Genomic DNA, 20,458 nt, shown 5'->3' with positions numbered 1-20,458 from the left:
TGAAATCAGCCGTATACTTTATAATGGAAGAATCAGAACATAACATCTTACGTAAATTTGGTCACTACGATAGTGGCTTTAGAACTTAATTAATTTATTTAATTCCAGCACCTACTCACTTACAAAAAGTCTGCAAGAAGCTTGTCAAGAAATCCCACAAGAATTTTTACTACAGAGAAGAAAGTGTAAGCTATGCAATGAGTCTGATGTATTGCACAGATGCTGATTATACATGGTAATAAAATTGACAGCTCTTCTTTGCATTTTCCCCATCTGCTTTTAAAGTAAATGGCAAAAACAGCTGTCAGAAAACAGAAAATAGATTTCAGTGATGGGACTCAGTGCAGCTCCTGAATCTGAAGAACTGCAATACACAGCCAACCCATCTCTCATCATTCGCAACATCTGCCAGGTTTAAGGGTTTTTAAAATAAGGAAAAAGTAATGATCTCCCTTTGCTACAGGAATCCTTGAGGCTATTAAACAAAGTACCTCGGTTTTATCTTTCCCAACAACTTCATCTCCAGAGTGCTTATATCCACTAAATGTTGTTTCTAACTTTAGCAGCAAAAGCATTTTGTTGAAATCTGTGCTATCATCCATGTCTAACAAAACAAAAGATACATCTTGAATGACTATATTGCTTGCACTTTAGAATTTCAGTCTCTGATTCTGTGTATTAATAAATCTGGTCGACAATTATCTAAATATTTGCATATGAAGAATCACTGACAATGTTGCCTTAAAGCTTGCCAAACTGTTAACACCCATTCTAACTGTTCTATCAAATTTTTCCTCAGGGGACTGATTATAAATGACAGATGACTCCTTAGTCTGCATTACATCAAAAAAGTAACAAGAATTGTCATTCTAAAGCTATTAAGCAATTCATTGCATTTATTCAAAAGCAAGTCCCAAACCTGCATTTATTTCATTTTTCATCTCAGATGAAAAGAGAAAGGGTCATCTCATACTCTGAACCCTACAGCACCATTAATAATGATAGGCTTTACATTCCTTAATTATTACAGATTGTAGGCAAAATGCACCACATCTTAAAGAATTATTTGCTCAGTACTTTGGCATCTGTCAGAGCGCAACTCCAGTGCAATTAGCCTGAGTCATCTAAAGTCAAGTTAAAACCTCTCTAATTAGCCTACTTTTGATGAGAGTTGCTATACTATAAAAACTACTTGAGCTGTTCAAAGTAACTATATAAAGTTCACATAAGAGAGATGTAATCCTGCTACACTCTTGGCTCACCACAAGCAGTGACTTGTCAACCTGTTCTCATTGAGGAGAAACATGAGCCTGAGAATCCCACCGTTGCACAAGACCAACACTGTGGCAGGAGACCTTACTACCTCTTAAACAGGACATGGACTTACACCATAAATTTGCCACAAAAATCTAAACGAAGCTTTTTAACTGAGAATACTTTTCACAAATGGTGGCTGCTTACTGGATCATGTATTTAACAAGATGTAAACAATGAAGAAATCATTCTGAGGATGAAACACAAAATACCGAAAAGTCAATACCTCTAATTTCTTTCACAGTAACTTCACTGTTATTGCTGAGGAAAAGTTATCAGTAGTGAACACCCATTTGTGAAAATAAAATCTGAGAGTAACACCACCTTTGGAGTGTGGCACAGCTGCCAGAGATCTATAAAGGTTTTTCTGGAATAACTAGATGGGCATTCTCAAGCTTCATTTCACGCTGTATAAAACATTCATTTGCTTCATGCTTGTGTTATTTTCTCTCCCTTGGCAGAGTCTGAGAGATCCTTCAAAGTGCCTCCTCTTCAATATCCACAACCCCACCTTGAGGTGGAATGGTGTTCATTCTGGCTAGTAACTACTAGTGTCTCTGGAAACCAGCCCAGGTTTCACAAGTTCTTTGTCCAGTTCTTGTGCTCCGTGTCTCTCTATACTCTTGATTGCTGAAATGATTCTCTTTCCTCTGAATTTTATTAATTTTTTAAGATAGGACACAGGGGTAGGAAGACAGCTAAAGATGTGTGTGAACAATGGCAATGTAGAGCACATGCTAGTAAGAACAGGTTAAATTTTCTATTTACAAAAAATGTCTGACAACTAAAATCTGTAAGGAAAAGAAAACAACCAACCAACCAACAAAAAACAAACAAGCAAGCATAAAGCCACATGATCTACCTGCAATTTTCAAATTAGGAAGATATTTGAGTAAGAGCATGACACATCATTTCTCTCCTGTGTGTTAAGCAGAAAGGATTAGCTATCAAATTAGCAAAACCATGTACTTCTGAGGCAGTCATGTGCAATATATTTTAAGTTTTGCCTGAGAAATATTAAAGTAGGAATCCGAAAGATAATTTAAATGTAATTCAGTGAAATCTGCATTAGTAAAATTAAATATATTAAGGTAAAAAGGCAATACCCCAATAGATTCCTTTATTTCATATTTATACATTGCCTCATGGATAATGAATTTTTCATTATTCACATGTAATTATTTTATGAAATTCTATGCATATATCACATGAAAATGTTAAGATTTTAGCAAATTTCTACATTTTTTATAAAGCAAACAAGCTATTTTGTTTTATATTGCAATGGACACAAATACTGGTTTTATTAGGATATAATGACCTTCCACCAATCAAAGTATATAAACTGAGTGTGACTTGTGACAGGGAATGGCATAAATACCTTTCTCGCAAAACGATGAAGTAATACTAGGTTTATTTTCATGCAAAGATTTTCAAAGTTAATGTCCCTGTTTGCATTAACAGACTAAACATGGCCAGGATGGCCTTTAAAATTAGGTGCTGTACAATGTGGAAAAGTTCAGTCACAGAGTACATTGATAGTAAAATTTTAGTTTCATGTCAGCTATTTTGTACCAGATATTTCCACTGCATTAAGAACACTTTTTGGTCCTCCTCCATATGTGAAGCTATAATCCTTCTGAGTAAACTTCTAGGAAAAAGATAAGTGTATAAACTAATACATTATAAATAATAACAATGCATCTAAAAATCATGTACTCTTATTTAATACAAACTTCTGGACATAAAGATGCAGCAACTTTTGAGCAAAACAGAAGCAAAAGCTCTATATTTCACTGAAAAATGGACTGCCTCTCTAGTCCACTAGTAAGAAATTTGAATATCAAGTCCAATGCATAAGGCAGGATTGGTCTTTAAAACCTCTGGGAAGAAAAGAGGATAAAAGAAGATTTGAAGAAAAGCACACATGAAGTACAGTTGAAGCATATATAAGAAAAGTTAATTTAAAAAACATGGCAGCTAATGAAGTTACTCAGAAGTTTTGAAAGTTAGATTAAAAACTGAGAAAACATTAGGTAGAACATGTGAATTTGTCCATGGGGCATTTAGCAAATAGCAACATCTCCACGAAGTTCTTACCTTTAATGTAATCTATTTTAATCCAGTAATTTCTGAAAATTCAAAAATTTGGCACATTTTTCTGGCTTCCTACTGACCAAAGTATGCATTCATGAACAACCAAATATGACATTATTTTTCTTATCCAGAAGTATTTTCACTTGACACCTGCATATAATGGCAGTATTGTATGCATTTGTTATGTCAGGAATTAAGAAAAAGTTTTGATAAATCAGAAAAGTTTCAAAACGAGCCGTAATTATAATTAAATGGCTGTGAAAAATTTTATTGTGAAACCAAACAAGCTCTCTCTTTAAGGTAGCATCAGAAGGTTAACACGTTTTCTGGAAAAAGATATAATTAGAGAGGATTCTTTTAAACTACTGAGAACAATACAGAGTGATACAAAGCTAATGGCTATGTGTATATGCATGTATGTGTGTATATATACATATATATATATATATATATATATATAAACTAGCTTGGCAAAACCTTTCCAGAACTTCATTACTTCACTGGATATGCAAGACTTCAATCTGACAGCTTAACTATTTAAGAAGTAAATTATATTTAAGTACTGACATTATGTGCAAGTCATGAAAAGACCAATGTTTTAGTTTAAACTAGAGAGCAGAAACAAATGCAGACACTGGAAAACAATCATCAGTTTAATGTCTTGTAACTTGCTGCATCCTCCCCTCAGCATTCAGACCCATTCCTTTCAAGCTGTGAAGATGCAGGGTTTGCTCTCATTTCTGTCAGGCTACTGTAGATAGCCAAATCACACTTTGAACTGCTAAATATAGAGAAAGCTGCCTTATCTCTGATGTTTCAGTTTTCATTCTATGTGAGTCTTTGAACTGCCTTCAATAAATTATTGTGGTTTAAGCCCAGCCAGTAACTCAGAAACACACAGCCACTCACTCATTCCCCTTCTTTCCCCGCTCTCTCCAGGCGGGATGGGAAGAACTGAAAGAATTCCCTATGAGTTAAGAACAGTCCAATAACTAAAATATAATATAAAACAACTAATAATAATAATGATAAAGGAAATAACAAGGTGAGAGAACATAAAACTGAAAGGGGAAAAGGAAAAGAAAACAATAAACACAAGTGATGCACAATACAATTGCTCACTACCCAACTGATGTGATGACCTTTAGGGTGACTCCCCCCAGTTTATATACTGGGCATTATGTGTTGTGGTATGGAATACCCCTTTGGCTGGTTTGGGTCAGGTGTTCTGTCTCTGCTTCCTCCTAGATTCTTGTGTCCCTCTTCACTGTCAGGGCATGAGAGACTGTAAAATTCTTGATCAAAGTAAGCGCTACTTAGCAACAACTAAAATGTTGGTGTGTTACCAGCATTGTTCTCAGGCTAAAGCCTAAACATATAAATGCGCTTAAACCCTTCCCAAGTGACTTTTCTCTGTAAAGGGTCATCCTTAGGGTCATCTTTGCATCTCAATGTAAGAGTGTCACTGTCAAATAGCTAATTATTTAAGGCTATAAGGCTATACTTCACACTTTTAGCTAAGGGTGAATTTTAAAAAAACAGAAATGGTGAAACTGTACACATGCCAAACTTAGCTTGGGAAAGATAAATACATGGAGCTTCCAGTTCTCAAATAAGAATCCTCAATTATGTAAAGCACTTCCACAGTGTCTGCAGTGTGATCAGGTCACTTGTCACTCTGTCTTGGTGAAGTCCATCTGTCAAGTTCAGTCCTGTCAAATCTCATTTCCTTTCCCCTCTTTTGCTTCTTCTTTTTCCCCTTCCTCTCCTTATCCTTTCTCCCCCACCTTCTCCCCACCCCTTCTCCTTTAATATAATTTGAGTGTTACTGTGTGAAGCAATCTCAGGAGTGTTTAATCCTGCTTAATATCACATGGCTCACAAAGATGTAGTTCAGTTCTTGACATAATATGGAATCATTAATCAAAAGACTTAGGAAAACAAAGTATAAGGGAGAATAAGGAAACAGGGAGGAATATGAAAACATGAAGAAAACCAGTAAAAATCAGGAAGGTAAGATGAGACAAGACTGATGGGACAACTTAAGAAATTCATGGGAAATGTATATATAGTTACCATGTAACAACTGTACAGCTTCAGTTTTAGCATTCAAACATTAGAAAGCTCCATTCACAAGAAAGAACAACGTTATCTTCAAGGCAAGACTAATTAGAAAGTCAGTTGCTTAGTTAACAATGGCTACCTTCCGGTCACCCTGCCCTCCAGCAAACCTTCCTCTTTCCCAAAATACCATTGTAGTGACTGCTATCTTTCTAAAAAAGAAACAAATTTAATTAAGTGCTTCCTTTGATTAATTAAATGTTTTTAATATAAACAAAATTAAGGAAAAAGATCAATTTAAGTCCACACTTTTCTGCTTAAAAAAATCATTTATATAAAGCTGTGGCTATCAGAGCAGGTAATTCCTCCCTTTACTAGAAACAGTCATCGCAATTGTATTTATCTTCTTTTATTCATAATACTACAGTAAGGAAAGAAGGTTTAGAACCACTTAGACTTGTAGTCCAAGCCACAAAAGAGAAAATCAGAAGAATATAGGAGCAGCATTTTCGTGAGGTAGTCTTGCTCATTAATGGCTTTTTAGCCTCTTCTTTCAAAAGAAGAACCTGTCACTTACTCACACCATTCTGAGAAGGTACCAGTACAATTAATAGAACTGTTGCTGGATCACTCTTTCATGGTTTCTGATTCTCTGATAGAACATGTGCCAAAAAGGTCCTATTTGAAGGGAACCAGAGTTATTTCTGCTGATCATTCAAAGAATTTTCACGCAGAGGGTCAATTTTCAAATGCAACCAAGTGAAAAGAGATTAACGGTGCTGCAAATCTAAAATGTGGAAGGAATGACAGCATAGAGGCTGATAAATGCTATTGCCACTGGAAAGGCTATACTTTCTAAAATCAACTAAACTAATAGTTTTGAACCTTAAGAATTACCTTTAATGCCTTTAATATATGAGCTGTATGACAAAGGTGGAAAGGCCTAGGTGCGTTAGACCACTGGAGTTGGTTAAGCTCAATAGGCCGAACATGCCAATGAAAGAGCATCCCATAAAGATTGGGACAGGTTAAACAACAAATATAAATCAATTTAAATGTTGATGTTTCTAATGAATGAATAATGAATCATGCTTGGCTTAAGTCAAGACAAAAATGCAAAAGTAAGGCACAGTAAGTAATAAAACTATGAAGACTATCAATATACAATATTTATGTGCAATGTATTTTGCCTCACAATATTTGCAATACAGACATTAAAATAATAGGGTTAATATTAGGGAATTTTTTTTAAGTTTAAAGTTACACAAATGTTTCCTGCCTGTCATTTATGGCATGAAATGTTCCCATTTAACTCAGTGGCAAAGGTGCACCTGTGCACGTTTTTAATTCTGTGCTTTCTGCAGCATGAGTAGGTGCACTAAAACTGGGTAGTCTTAGTGCTCCACCAATTATTTTGTTTTTTCAAATATATACGGAATATTAAATATTTCTTTCTCAAATAATATTACATTGATTGAGCAGACCCTGGAAAGAAAAGCTTAGGTATTCTTACTGAGCTGTGTGTAAGTTTATTTACATAATAAAGAGAAGAATTAATTTTGCTGAAAGGGTGTAACTGGTACAGATAGAATTGTATTAAGTCAATAAAGATTAAGAATTGCATTTACTGAGATGCTGAATACTTAATTTTGCTCTGAGCTTTATCGCACCAGAAGGAAAAAAAGAGGACACCACAGGATTTGTTCTCCTTCCATTTTCACTGGCAGCTACTTGGAGATAAGCAGTCCTGTTACTGAAGGCGTCTTCCCAAGAGGCACTTGGCAGACAATGCATTGCCTGATAATTGACTTCATATAACGGGAACTGGAAGTTTTAGCCAACTGACTTTCGTACCAATTGAGATGTCAGACAGCAGTATGACAAAACTGTCCCAGCAACAGTCTGACAGTCACCTGTACATCCAATGCAATGGAACAAAACAACATTTTGGCAACTTGTTCTGCCTCCTCCAGCTCTCACCAACAAGGAATGCCTGCTCATTCCTCAACCACTTCAACTTCCAGTGCAAAATCGTGTTTCTTAATGGTTTAGGGGCTACCACACCAAATTCAGAAATGGGGGGCTGCAGTGCAGTGCAAGCACATGGTTTCCTTGCCAGCTTTGCTACAGAAGCAGTAGCCATCAGCAGAGAAGACAGCTTCTACTGTCTTAAAATGTCATCCCAAAACAGCTGTGCAGCAGAACTATCACAGCAAGGCAAAGTCACAACATCAGTATTAGACTCTAAACAGAAAGCTTTTTCTGTTCTCCAAAGATCTAACTCAGAGCTTTAACATGGAAAATTTTACTCAATTGAAACTGTCAGTGTTTAATACTTCAGAAATTCAACATTATATTTAAAGGGTTTTTTACCACATTATTTAGATGCAAGTTAATTTATCAACCCCCCGGGAGTAAAGAAAAGCATAAAATTGTCAATGTACACTTTAAACCTACTTATATACACCAGAAGGACAGGGAATAACATGATTAATACCATTTAGGTTTTAGGCAGCATTGTCCCAGATGGACTGAGAATGTAATGAATACAAAGTATTTTCATGTAGAAACAGATCAAACAACATTTTATTTAAAGGAAGTTTGTGTTGAGCAAAAATAAATCAGTGCTTCATAGGGTACCAAGGAGTTCACCAAGGAGGTTAGGCTTTCCATTGAGAGAAGGATGGAAGAAATGGATGGAGAACATGGCAAAACATCACAAAACCATGAGTATGCATTGAAGGTAAATTTCAGAAGAACCTCAAGAAAAAAAAGAAAAAAGTATTATGCACCATCAAAAACTAAATATGGATTATATTCTTATTAGGAGTAACCTGCTCTTGTCAAGATTAACCTGTGAAATAAGAGGCTGAAATGGATGAAAGAATGAAATGTAACAAAAATAAGTTGTCAAATTTTAAGTAACTCCATAATGGAGGGCTGACAATAAAGTTTCATGTCAGCCGCATGGGAAGAGGTTATTCACATGAGGTACAACAGAGAAAAGACAAAAGGCAGAAAAGGCACCAGAGGTGTTGGTGGATCATGAAATTTTTTCAAGCTTAACATGACATGCTGGTAGTACTCATCACTGGATTCTACAAATACAGGTTATAAACAGGTGACAATATCATAGGGCAGAGAAACTAGTCCAGAGAAAGGGGATTTGAAAGTATTATGGATTTATCAAATGTTCCTGTCAATGAAGTATAATGATAATATTCAGTTTTCTCATTACACTTACATTCACTTGTATGTATCTGTTCAATATAAAACAAAAAAAGTTTAGCTTTCTATTGCTCTATCCACTATTATGCCAGCTTTTGAATAAATGTAAGTTCATATATATGTCTTACAGCATCAATGGTGCTATTTAACTGCAAAATACTATTTAGCCTGAACTTACAAACTAGATACAATACACAAGAGATAACAGAGAGTTTACACTATACAATTATAAACTATATACATTAAAGCACAGTGTATATACTCTACATATTTATATCAGCAAATACATACATATTTATCTATATTAATGATTATGCATCTCATAATGCAAAATGGCCTCACTCTGTGATTTGAAGGCTAGCAGGAAGTATTGAGCCTCACTTTGCAATCTGTTAAATTTCTTAGCCAAATGCTGGAGGCCTTGCTATGTTTTTACTATCTTTTCTTCTCCAGGCCACTAAAATGCTGAAGGTCATACCAGTCCATGCTTAGCAGCATTTGTTATACAGAAAGTATAATAAACAAATTAGTAGAAAGCACATTCCTATTCTGTAAATTCCCATTTGCTTTTTACTTTAAGCACATTTCTTTTGACAGTGGATTTACAGTCAACTTGATACTTCCACATTGTGTTGTTTCTTTGGGAGTGATGACCCTTAAAATACAGACTCAGGACCACCCTTGCAATCCCTACTACCAAATTTCTTAAGGAAGTACAGATGCTAACTTCACATACCCACTGCAAATTATGTACGTCTAAAAGTCATGCAGAAGCCAGTCTTCTAGTGTCTGTAATCACTATTCATTCAGTGGTTAGCAGCAGAAATATAGTGGGAAATGTTGGAAATATACTCTCCACTTATTTCCTGCAATATTTTTCCTTCCTTTTCATGCACACACATGTACATGCAAGTAAAAAAGCCAGTATACAGTTCAATGAAAATGGTCTGTGCAGCCTTCCAAGGCACTGTGCAGGGATTTTCTGAAGTAGTCATTTTATTTGCTAGCAGAGGATTTTTTTCTGAGAGAGGTGAAAGGTAGAAGTGTTTGTATTATATAGCAGAATGACTGAATTGGGTCAGAGAAGGTCAGCCAGCTCAGTCTTAACAGCGGTAATAATGAAGATGAGAGATGCGATTATTATTCAGATCGTAAGAAGAAACCATAGTAGTTCCAATTCTGTGAAGTTCAAAACACAGGTCAAAAATCAACAAACCATATGATTGTCTACAAATTCTTAAACTGCACTTTATTTCTTAAAATCTCATTGTGGACACTCGAACCTTCAAGAAGATCTTACATACAAAAGAATGTATGTTCTGGAAATCTCTTCGCTTTCACTTTCAAGTATCTGTTTCCCTCACTTCCCCTATCTGAAATTCTTAGTGTCATCTTATATCATCAAGGGGCTCACAAGCTTTTTATTCTGAATACTCTCTCCAACTCATTTACTTCTAGACAGACCTTCCTTACCAGGCTGTTTGCATAGCTACTTTCCCACTATTTCCCTAAAGGGTACTCCTGTTTCCCTTCCAAAACACAGCTTCCACCATCCCCAGTGTAGAAAAATGCTCATGCTGATGAGCCCCTGCCCATCACTTCAGCAAGCTCACCTTCTGCTTGCATTTCTCCCCTTCAAAGAAGACAATGCAAAAGTAACTTTCCTTCTGTGACCTCAGAAACTCTCAGCCACATTGCTCTTGAAGCCTGCAGGCCCTATAGCACCTTTGCTATAACCTATGCTAAGGACATCGCTGTACTTTTTGTAAACTTTTTTGCTTTATATGACAAGTCACACAACCTTATTTGCATGCATGCTCTTCTATACACAAGTATATGGTATCAACATGATGACTATACCACAGATCCCATTCAACCACCTTAGTTTTGCCTTCCCAGATTACCCTCTGTTTTAGCAGATTACTGCTACTGCTACTGCTACTAATCAGTAGCAGCAGAATTATCTATTACTACAGATACTGTTTTAGCAGAATACTAATTATGGGCAATATAGGTTGTTCATCTTTCATGCAAAAATATACTTCTCTAATAGCGAGTCTGACAAATAAAGTGACTGAAAGAAAGTGTCAAAGTGTCATTGTTTAACCCCCGCCAGCAACTCAACTCCACACAGCTGCTCACACACAACCCCAACAATGGGATGGAAGATGTAATCAGAAAGGTAAAGTGAGAAAACTTATGGGTTGAGATGAAGACAATTTAACAGGTAAAGCAAAAGCTGTGCACACAAGCAAAGCAACACAAGGAATTTGTTCACCACTTCTCATAAAAAGGACATGGAACTGTTGGAACAAGTCCAGAGGAGGGCCACGAGGATGATCAGGGGACTGGAGCACCTCCTGTATGAAGACAGCCTGAGGAAGTTGGGGCTGTTCAGCCTGGAGAAGAGAAGGCTGTGTGGAGACCTCATAGCAGCCTTCCAGTATCTGAAGGGGGCCTATAGGGATGCTGGAGAGGGACTCTTCATTAGGGACTGTAGTGATAGGACAAGGGGTAACGGGTTAAAACTTAAACAGGGGAAGTTTAGGTTGGATATAAGGAGGAAGTTCTTTACTGAAAGGGTGGTGAGGCACTGGAATAGGTTGCCCAGGGAGGTTGTGAATGCTCCATCCCTGGCAGTGTTCAAGGCCAGGTTGGACGAGGCCTTGGGTGATATGATTTAGCGTAAGGTGTCCCTGCCCACGGCAGGGGGGTTGGAACTTGATGATCTTAAGGTCCTTTCCAACCCTAACGATTCTATGATTCTATGATTCTCATAGGCAGGCAGGTTTTCAGCTATCTCCAGGAAAGCAGGGCTCTGTCACACACAATGGTTACTTGGGAACAAAAATGGCATCACTCCCAACATCCCCTCCTTCATTCTTCTTCCCCCAGCTTTAAATGCTGAGCATGACATCACATGGTACAGGATGTTAGTTGGGGTCAGCTGTCCTAGCCGTGTCACCTCACAATTCCTTGTGCACTCCAAGCCTACTTGCTGGTGGAGTGGTGTGAGGAGCAGAAAAGGCCTTGACTCGGTGTAAGCACTGCTGAGCAGTAAGTATAACATCCCTGTATTACCAACACTGTTTTCAGCACAAATCCCAAGCATAGGCCCATACCAGCTACTACGAAAAAACTTAACTCTAACCCAGCCAAAACCAGCACAGTAAGCAACCCTGAAGGCAAAGAGATTTATAGCTTGCAGTGAAAAATACACTCACTTGCAGAAAAGCAAGTATTTCCTAACCCTTTTTAAACCAAATCAGAATGCAGTTTTAACTATGGACTGTGAGTAGTACATACAAAACTAACTCCTAAGAGAACATAAAGGTCTTAAATATTTTCATACACCTTGATATTCCTTTGATATCTGAATTTGAATGTGTATTGCAAAATTTTTACCCTACAGGATGCATTAATTTATACAAATAACAAAAAGGGATACATAGAAAAACCTGATTTCTGCAAGTTCATCCAAAAAAAAGTCAGATTACGCACATTTCAGTAATGGTTTCTGGAAGGTTTGTGGGAATCTCAGTAAGGCCTTTCCCACGACAGTCCACAATGTTGTTACTGCAGGTGCATGCAGTAGGGCAATGCAAGACACTGCAGGACGGAGCCATGAAGGACTGGTGACCTGCAAAGGAAAAGTTTTTCTCTTAAAATTGCATAATACTGTATTTCAGTTTACTTCAGCAGTAAAACATCACATTTTATACTTCTTTGAAAAATTTAAGTCAGAACTTCTAGAATAAACATTGTAGCCTATCAAGATTTTTGAATTGCATTAATTTAAATACCCAGTTGATAGCAACATGCTGATACAATACTGAGAGATAAAACACAAAGGCTCAACTACCGGGCTTTCATTACATCATTACTTCTTTTGCAACTTGCATTCAAAATCATCTTGTTAAAGGCTAACTATGACCCATTTGTCACATATATTTTATTTATTCTGTGTTTTTAAAACTAATTAATAATTTATTTAGTTTTCAAAATTTCATGTAGTATTAAAAATGCATGCCAACAGAAATGAATGAACTTTGCTACAGAAAAAATGAAGTCTTGCTAGTTATGTTTTATTCAGCAAATACTTATTTGAGTATAGTTCTTGAGTTACACATCACCTACAATTTTGGAGTTAAGACATTTTCGTTCACTGACACAAAATTAAACAAAAGCTTTGACTTCCCAGTTCATACTCTGTGTTGGCTCAGCAGACTTCTTCCTCCCACAATTTACCATTCTTACTAACTCAGGTGGCTAATTCACACATCTTCCCCCCCCCTGCCCCCCAAGTTCTTGTGCTATATGTCAAACTCAGCATTTATAATAGCACTCAAACATAACAATTTCATACTTACGAAGGTTGTAGAAAGTAAACAACTTACTATCTCTTCTTGAAAGTAAATAGATTACACATTTTATAATATATTAATGCACTCATTCTTGTATTGATTTAATGATACAGAGTCGTTATTTTGAAATGATACAGAAAGGCACAAAGGGACGAAAAAGGCATGAAACCCTCTTTTTCTTTTTTTATTAAGGTAAAAAAGCTAGAAACTGTTTTGAAATTCTGAGGGGAAAAAAACCCTTTGTGACTATGTAACCACAACTGAATCTAAGCTCTCTCTCATTGTATTAAATGTCATATATAAATATAGCAAGGGTACGTTGATAATGTAAGTTGCAGCCACTGCTGTTCCTACTTGCAACTTCAAATAGCAATTTCTCAAGTTTTAAATTACTGAAAAGTTTAGTCTTTTAAGGCCAGGCTAGATGGGGCTTTGAGCAACCTGATCTAGTGGAAAGTGTCCCTGCCTATGGCAGGGGGGTTGAAACTCGATGATCCTTAAGGTCCCTTCCAACTCAAACTGATTCTATGAGATAGTGGTTTACAGTATAATAATTTGATTCCACATTTAGGTATGTGTTACAAAAGTACAAACAGCTGCCATAATTAATGACACATACTACTTTTTTTATATTAACAGGCAGGAAACATTTCACCTGCCTTTATTAAACAAAAATCCACAGAGAAAACATGGTTATCCCCTTCCTAAAAATCAGCATTATAGTGAACGAGTTATAAAACTGTTCTTGACACTTGGGGTCTGCATTTACAAATAAAAGACATGAAGTGATCCTGTTAGGAGCCCTTTTAAACGTACATAAAGGCAGAATTAACAGTAAGAACACTGTTAGCATTTACCATGTGATGATGACAGTGCCTTACAATGTCAGGGGTTGTTTAAAGAAAAAACATTGTGCTTTCTGTAAAACTATTTTAAAAGCATAGATCTGGGCAAATTTTTGAATATTTGGCAATAGGCTTCTGGGAGTCTGCAGAAAATCAAATAGTAGAAACAACCTGTTGAATCACTGACAAGCCATATTCCAGCTATTTTGAAACAGTAGACAAAGTTTACAGAAAATTTTTAAATCTGAGTCTAAAAATATTTGTATAAGAAAGAAAAACTTGCCTTCTTCCTCATCTAGAAGATATGAACAAAGGAGAAAAATTGAATAGAGAAAATATGATTAGTAATGAACTGTTAGTCATTTCATTATCTCATATCAGAAAATAACCTGATGCACTAAAGCATACCAATAACATTCAGAAAGTAACAGGGATTCAGAATATCATTCAAACTGCAGAAAATAGCAAGAAGAAAATGCAACAACATGTAAAGTTGAAAAAGAATAATTCCTTATTACTAAAGGCATTATGTTCTCAGCCAGTGAATCTTTTATTTCATATTCATCATCTCTCCCCCATGATTATACTTTCAGGAAGCTATATAATCTGTGTGAATACAGCATTCACTCTGAATTTGTAAGGCCAGAAGCACACCTACACAAAATACAAATGGTGATAAAACTGATTAGCTTAATTTTCAATAAACGTTAATGCTTGGATTATGCAAAAGCTAGCAAAAGTCAACATGCAGCAGTAGCAATCACTGCTGAGTTGGTGATAGCTGTGTTTTAAAACAGGGCTTGGTGAGTGTATCTGTTTCCCTTACCACTGCAGACAAACTCTCGTTTTTGGACCTCGGCTACATTGTGCCCCCGGAGGTGGGACGGCCCCATGCACTGGGTGTAGAGGCCAACCCGTGGCCGCTGCCGCAGCCAGTCGGACAGCCAGGCCAGGTGGCAATCACAGTAGAGGTTGTTGGAATGAAGACGACTGCATGGAAGAAAACATGGAAATACTTTTAAATTAGGGAGAACAAACAGAAAAACAACCAACTTGCCCAGCCCCACCCTTCAGTGAGCAACTATGCCAACATATTGATAAAAGTTGTTAATGATGAAGCAATTTTTCATGTCACTCACTGGGCATTAAATGTTAATAAATAAAACTATACAAGCAGCAAAATTACTTTTTATTTGTGGTCTAATTAATTGCAAAAAAAAAAAGAAGGCTACCTAATAAAGACACTTATCTGTAGTTTGTCTAAAAGAAAGAAGTAAATACACAGGAGCTTGAAAAATGCCGTGGGACTGTAGTCCAAATAATGAATAACACAAAAATCTCTCAACTAAATTGCCCTATGTTGATAATATACTGCCAGAAAAAAAATAGTTAATAAAAGATTTGGTTTCCAATTAGATATATCTGTAAGTCTAGCCATTATAATTCTCTATAGAAACAGCCTACAAAATCCCTTTAACAGGTCAGATTCATTTTCTGCCGAACAAGATAGAGTAATAACTCAATATAAACTACCTTCTTTCACATCCCTTTCGGATTTCCTCTCTTTTTGTTTAATTACAGAAAAGTGGGATTAGCTGCTTTTGGCTCCTAGCGACCTATGTTCTAAGCAATGCCTGAAATTAAAAGACCAAATGGCAGCAAGCAATGAAATTAAGTAAGTCGCCTCTCTGTTGGCAGGGTCCAATGCAAGACCATGGCTCCTTGCCAAGTGGCAAAAAGCACTTTGCCATTGATAAAATATCAGACAAATGTATTCACTGTATTAGGCAAAATTACTTTCCTCTGGCTCTTACATTTTCTCAAACTACAGAAAAGGATGTGCATGGCTATAAATCAAATCCTTACTCAGAATCATCTGTAACTGAGAAATGACGTTTTGGTCCTCTTTAGCTGATGTACTTAATCCTAACTATATAACTGGAAAGAAAGTGCAAGAAAACCAGAATTTAGACAAGGGGGTGTAATTAATCCATTAAAAAAAATTAAACCTCTAAAGCAACATGAAATGTGCAACCAACATAAAAAGATGATTTTAATAACTCATTTCCCCCCCCCCCCCAAATTAGAAAATTAAAGAAATTGAAGGCTATGTATTTTCCTGTATTAATTCTTGGGTGGGTGATTTGTAAATATAGCTCACAATACAGCACACTCATTCAGTACAATCTGTGGCCAGCTGTAGGCAAGAACACCATTGCAAATTAGAACTAATGCTGCTGAAATCAATCCCGTTATACAAGTATATTCTGACTGCAAATAGGATGTTGCAGCTATAATCTAGGACTCTGTATGTCCATTTTCTTTTGTTTCCAAAATAAATTTTCAAAATATGAACTATCCCACCAAAAAAGTGTAAATGTTGCTAATTTGATTCACTGTGCTTTGTAGTTCAGAATAGAAACTATTTGAAGGTTTGAAAGAGGTACAGACATTCATGTTTTCAACTCCCAGACCTGAAAGAATGGAATTAAATTCTATTATCAAACTATAACTGAGGCCAGCAAAAGCCCACGGTCAGCAGTTTTTAAGTACTCTTGTATTTATCCAAGCAAGAATAGTTACAATTCTGTTACAAAATCAACAGAAATATTCACCTGCATGAAGGTTCTTCAGTTATAAAAGGTATGTTAACTTGAGTGAATAGCCCTACTGATTTCAAAACAGCTCTGCAGCCCAACATGTGTGAATGGAAATGGACAGGCTCTTTGTAAAAGAAGTTTTTTAATAGCAAGAGCTACTCTTGAATTCTGATAGAAACATCCCATTCATTTTTGATTCCAGCTTCAGTGGAAAATCTGTTTGAAAGAGTCTCAGGAATAAACCTTGATATATTCTGGTTTTGCTACTCAATATAATATACATCATTTTTAGTTCAGTATAAACATACAAAAGAAATAACTGCAAACTGTGTCACTTGCACATTCACTCTTCACTGTGATTTGTTTTAGAGGCCTGAAGTCTTCTGTGAAAGTCAAAACCTCTAAAAATGGGGACCTTATTGCAAATGCTGACACAACTTTAATTATAATAGCACTACCGGATGATGCTATAATTTTATGTTACAAAGAATGTTGGAGAGCCAGTTTAGTTTAATTAGGTCTGCTAGCAGTACAGTAATAAAAGCATAAAGATTTCACATTTATCACATCTGACAGCCAATCAAAGATTCTTCCATGTTCCTAAATGAAATGTGACCCCTTCAATAGCTCAAAGTAAAACAAATCTTTGACTTTCAAAAAACATCAATTTCGTTCTCTATACAGCTGTAACATATAAAAGCAAATCCCCCCTGCCCTCATGTTTGTTGCTAGAAGGTGAACTTTTCTGTGACTGAATATAGCACTAAGGAAAACCCAGCTAGGAAAAGGCCATGAAACCATTCTCATAGACTTACTCACCCTGCAACCTAAAAAAAGGAGATGGAAAAGGATGCAACTACTTCTTTATCTCCTGAGCCCTGAGTATCAGCCTTGCGGTCAGTTGTTAGCTTTACCTTTCAGAATTAGCTGCCATATATGCACACACAGACTTCATGCTCGCCATCCTCATGATACTCTGATATTTTTTTAATTGAGATTATGCTTTCTATGTCTGTATATGTATTTATAGACCACTGACAAAACTTGATAGAGGTAAAAACAATATAACAGAGTGATAGAAATGTCAGCCAGTTTCAGTGGGGCTACTTACAATGTTCTGAGTTTGGGCATATGGTTGAAACTTGCCACGGACAGTCGAGTAATGTTGTTATTGTTGAGAGTGCTGCAAAGTCAAGAAGAAGCATGTTACAGGTATGTCACATTTACTACACTTTTAAAAAAGACATAGCGAATGAAGATCATGGTGAGCTGTTTTTAGGGATGAATATCAGGAAAAAAAATCATGTTTTCAGATATACTTTTCCTCCCTGTTCAATCTCTAGTAAAACACTATGGTTTGATCATTCCATTAATAATCTTAAGTAATTTGAGGTCCTAGTAACCTATGATTCCACCAATGATGAGAACATTTATGGCATTCAAACAAAGCTTGTCAATGTGATGTAAAAAATTGAGTTCTTGAAGAAAATGCCTTTATTCTAGGACTCTTGCTTCTCTTTCTGTTTTTTTCAAAACCTGTATTTTTTTTGACAGAAGACAAAGTAAAAGCCGGTATTTTCAAGAATTTTAGGAAAAAGATTAACTCTGGGCTGAAATTAGGTTTCATATGGAACAGAGTTGCTATAGTTGATCCAGAGTTGGATCATAGAGGGGTTTCTGCTATACAGTGAAAGGAATTGGGGATTTCAATACTTTAGCAAACTAATAATTTGAATTCTAGGCAAGATGCCTGAACTGGAGACAAGAACTAGGAACAAATCTTAAGCCAATTGTTAGCTAGCACACACCCATCACACTTGGTAAGTATAATATGTAAAGATAGTGAAACCTTAGGAATGATACTGTAGTTTAATACTGTATTTAGGCTGCAAATAAAATGCACACAAGCTTGACTCCAGAACAAGGAAGCAAACGATTTACTGTTTTGACTTAGAGATTACTCATTTGAACAGAATGGAGAATGTGCTCTGGGAATTCAAACACATAACTACGGCACTAATAATTCCCACTGACCATACCTTTTTTTCCCTTTTGAAACAAGAAGTGTTTTATTTTTTTCTTTTTTTATTTCTTTCTTTAAAAAATACCCCAAAACCCACAAAGTGTAATTTCTGTTTGAGTAAATTTTTAAGTACACAGAAAGGTAAATTCACAGCATCCCGAACAGGATCAGGCTATACACCTCCACATTAATCAAGCAATTAATTACTGGTGCAATGTGCTGTGTTTTACCTTTGTGTCCTACTCATTCTCCCTTATGTGCTCTTAGGGCTTTATAAACAGAAGAAGAATCTAAAAAAGAAAAAAATGGTGAATCATGCCCTTTTTCAAAACAAAAATGAAACAAAAAACAGCCAAGTGGGTATATCCACAAAATGTGTCTTAATGAATAAACAACAATCAGGAAATCATGGCACAATTTTCTTACAGTTTCTTAATAATTTTCTTACAATGTCCAAATGGTAAGTGAGAGCTCCCATAGTTCTTCCTGCATAACTTCTGCAAATGTTTTAAAATCATATCCTTTCAATGAAGGGAATGGAAATCAGTATGTATTTCCAAAGCAGTTAGCTGTTCACAGGTGTATCTACAAATGTTTTAATTTTCAATTTCAGATGTTTGTTGTTTGCCTTGCTATGTTGTATACACAAGCTATGAATTTATTTTTGCAAGTGTACAGAAAAGTATTAGAAGTAGACAAAAGGAATACAAAAGGAATTAAATAATTTTCATAACCATATCTAATGATGAGAACACTTGATTTCATTACAGAGATGCAATTTTAAAAAGTTGGCTCAATACTTCTACCTACACATTACACATGTAGGTAATAGAGTGGGGTGCATGAAAGAAATTTTATTTCTTAGATACATGATTGCTTTTTAATATTGACAGCACTGTACATTTTCCCATAGTCTGTTTCCCCACTAAAGCTGATTTTCTCTTAACAACTAAAAGAAAGAGGAAAAGGAAAAATGAAATTTTTTGCAGAAACTCACGGGAAGGGTTATACCTGTAATTGCTTTCTTCTTTCAGAACTGTCCAGATTTCAGGTTGATTTTGTATCTTTAACACTAACAGAACTAAAATTCTGCAATTATTTAACCAATACATAAGACCTGTTTACTTTGGTAAACAATTCAAACTGTCACTACACAGGTTTACAACCTACATAAAAGCTTTCTCCTATGCTTGTAGTTTGAAATAATATACATATTCTGTGCTTAGATAGAATAATGAACTCTAAATGAAAGCAAAAGATGTGATCTCATTTCCTACTCAGTGCATATACAGTATGGTCTGATCTACATACCTTTTATTCTCTAAACCAAATGGGAAACAAAACTGAATTAGACAAAAAATCTTCAATACTGTTCAAAATATCTATGATTTTTTTTAATAATCATTGTTTATCGCATAATTCAATATAGTGTACATTTAGTTGTATATCTGAACAATGCTAATGTTCTATGCATATTTATTCATACAATTCTAACTACCTACTTTTCCAGTACCCTATTGTTTTAACATTTTTTTCCCTTTTTTGCATCCATTGAAACAGATGTGAAAATTCTACCACTGACTTCAACTGGCTAGGATGACCATTTTAGAACACTAAAAAACACCAAAAGATGCACATTTTTAAAAAAAAAAAGATATATTTAACACTTTCATTTGTAAAGACTTGTATTAAAAATCATAATAACCAGATTAGTTACTCTGTCACATACATGAGTTCCAAAGATAAAATCTCACAGAACATCAGGTTTACTGACAGAAAACCAACACTTCACCAACTTCACTATTTGATGTAACATTAAATCAACACTAAATTTTACATGGCTTCATACCAGAAAGCTAACAACAGGCTTGTTATTCTATGATTAAAAAAAAAAAAAAAAAGAAAAGAAATCAAATTTAGCTCACTCAT

At 35.7% G+C, this 20,458-nt stretch overlaps 1 protein-coding gene across 7 annotated transcripts in view; it reads right to left on the bottom strand.

The window, feature by feature from the left end:
- SLIT2 (slit guidance ligand 2) overlaps nt 1–20,458 on the bottom strand; it is a 264,821-nt gene that overhangs the window by 75,477 nt on the left and 168,886 nt on the right. For all 7 annotated transcript variants that reach the window (XM_062636475.1, XM_062636477.1, XM_062636476.1 and 4 more), the window contains exons 7-9: nt 17,618–17,689; nt 14,733–14,896; nt 12,199–12,337 (exon numbers count right to left, since the gene is read on the bottom strand). In XM_062636475.1, coding sequence (XP_062492459.1) covers nt 12,199–12,337; nt 14,733–14,896; nt 17,618–17,689 — 375 coding nt within the window. The remainder of the gene's footprint in view (nt 1–12,198; nt 12,338–14,732; nt 14,897–17,617; nt 17,690–20,458) is intronic.

The sequence above is a fragment of the Pezoporus occidentalis genome, unplaced genomic scaffold (assembly GCF_034315485.1).
Source record: "Pezoporus occidentalis ecotype Australia unplaced genomic scaffold, CSIRO_AGI_Poc_V1 ctg48, whole genome shotgun sequence".
Taxonomy (NCBI): Eukaryota; Metazoa; Chordata; class Aves; order Psittaciformes; family Psittacidae; genus Pezoporus; species Pezoporus occidentalis.
Note: the sequence above shows the minus strand (reverse complement) of the source record. Positions and strands in the feature narration are given on the sequence as shown.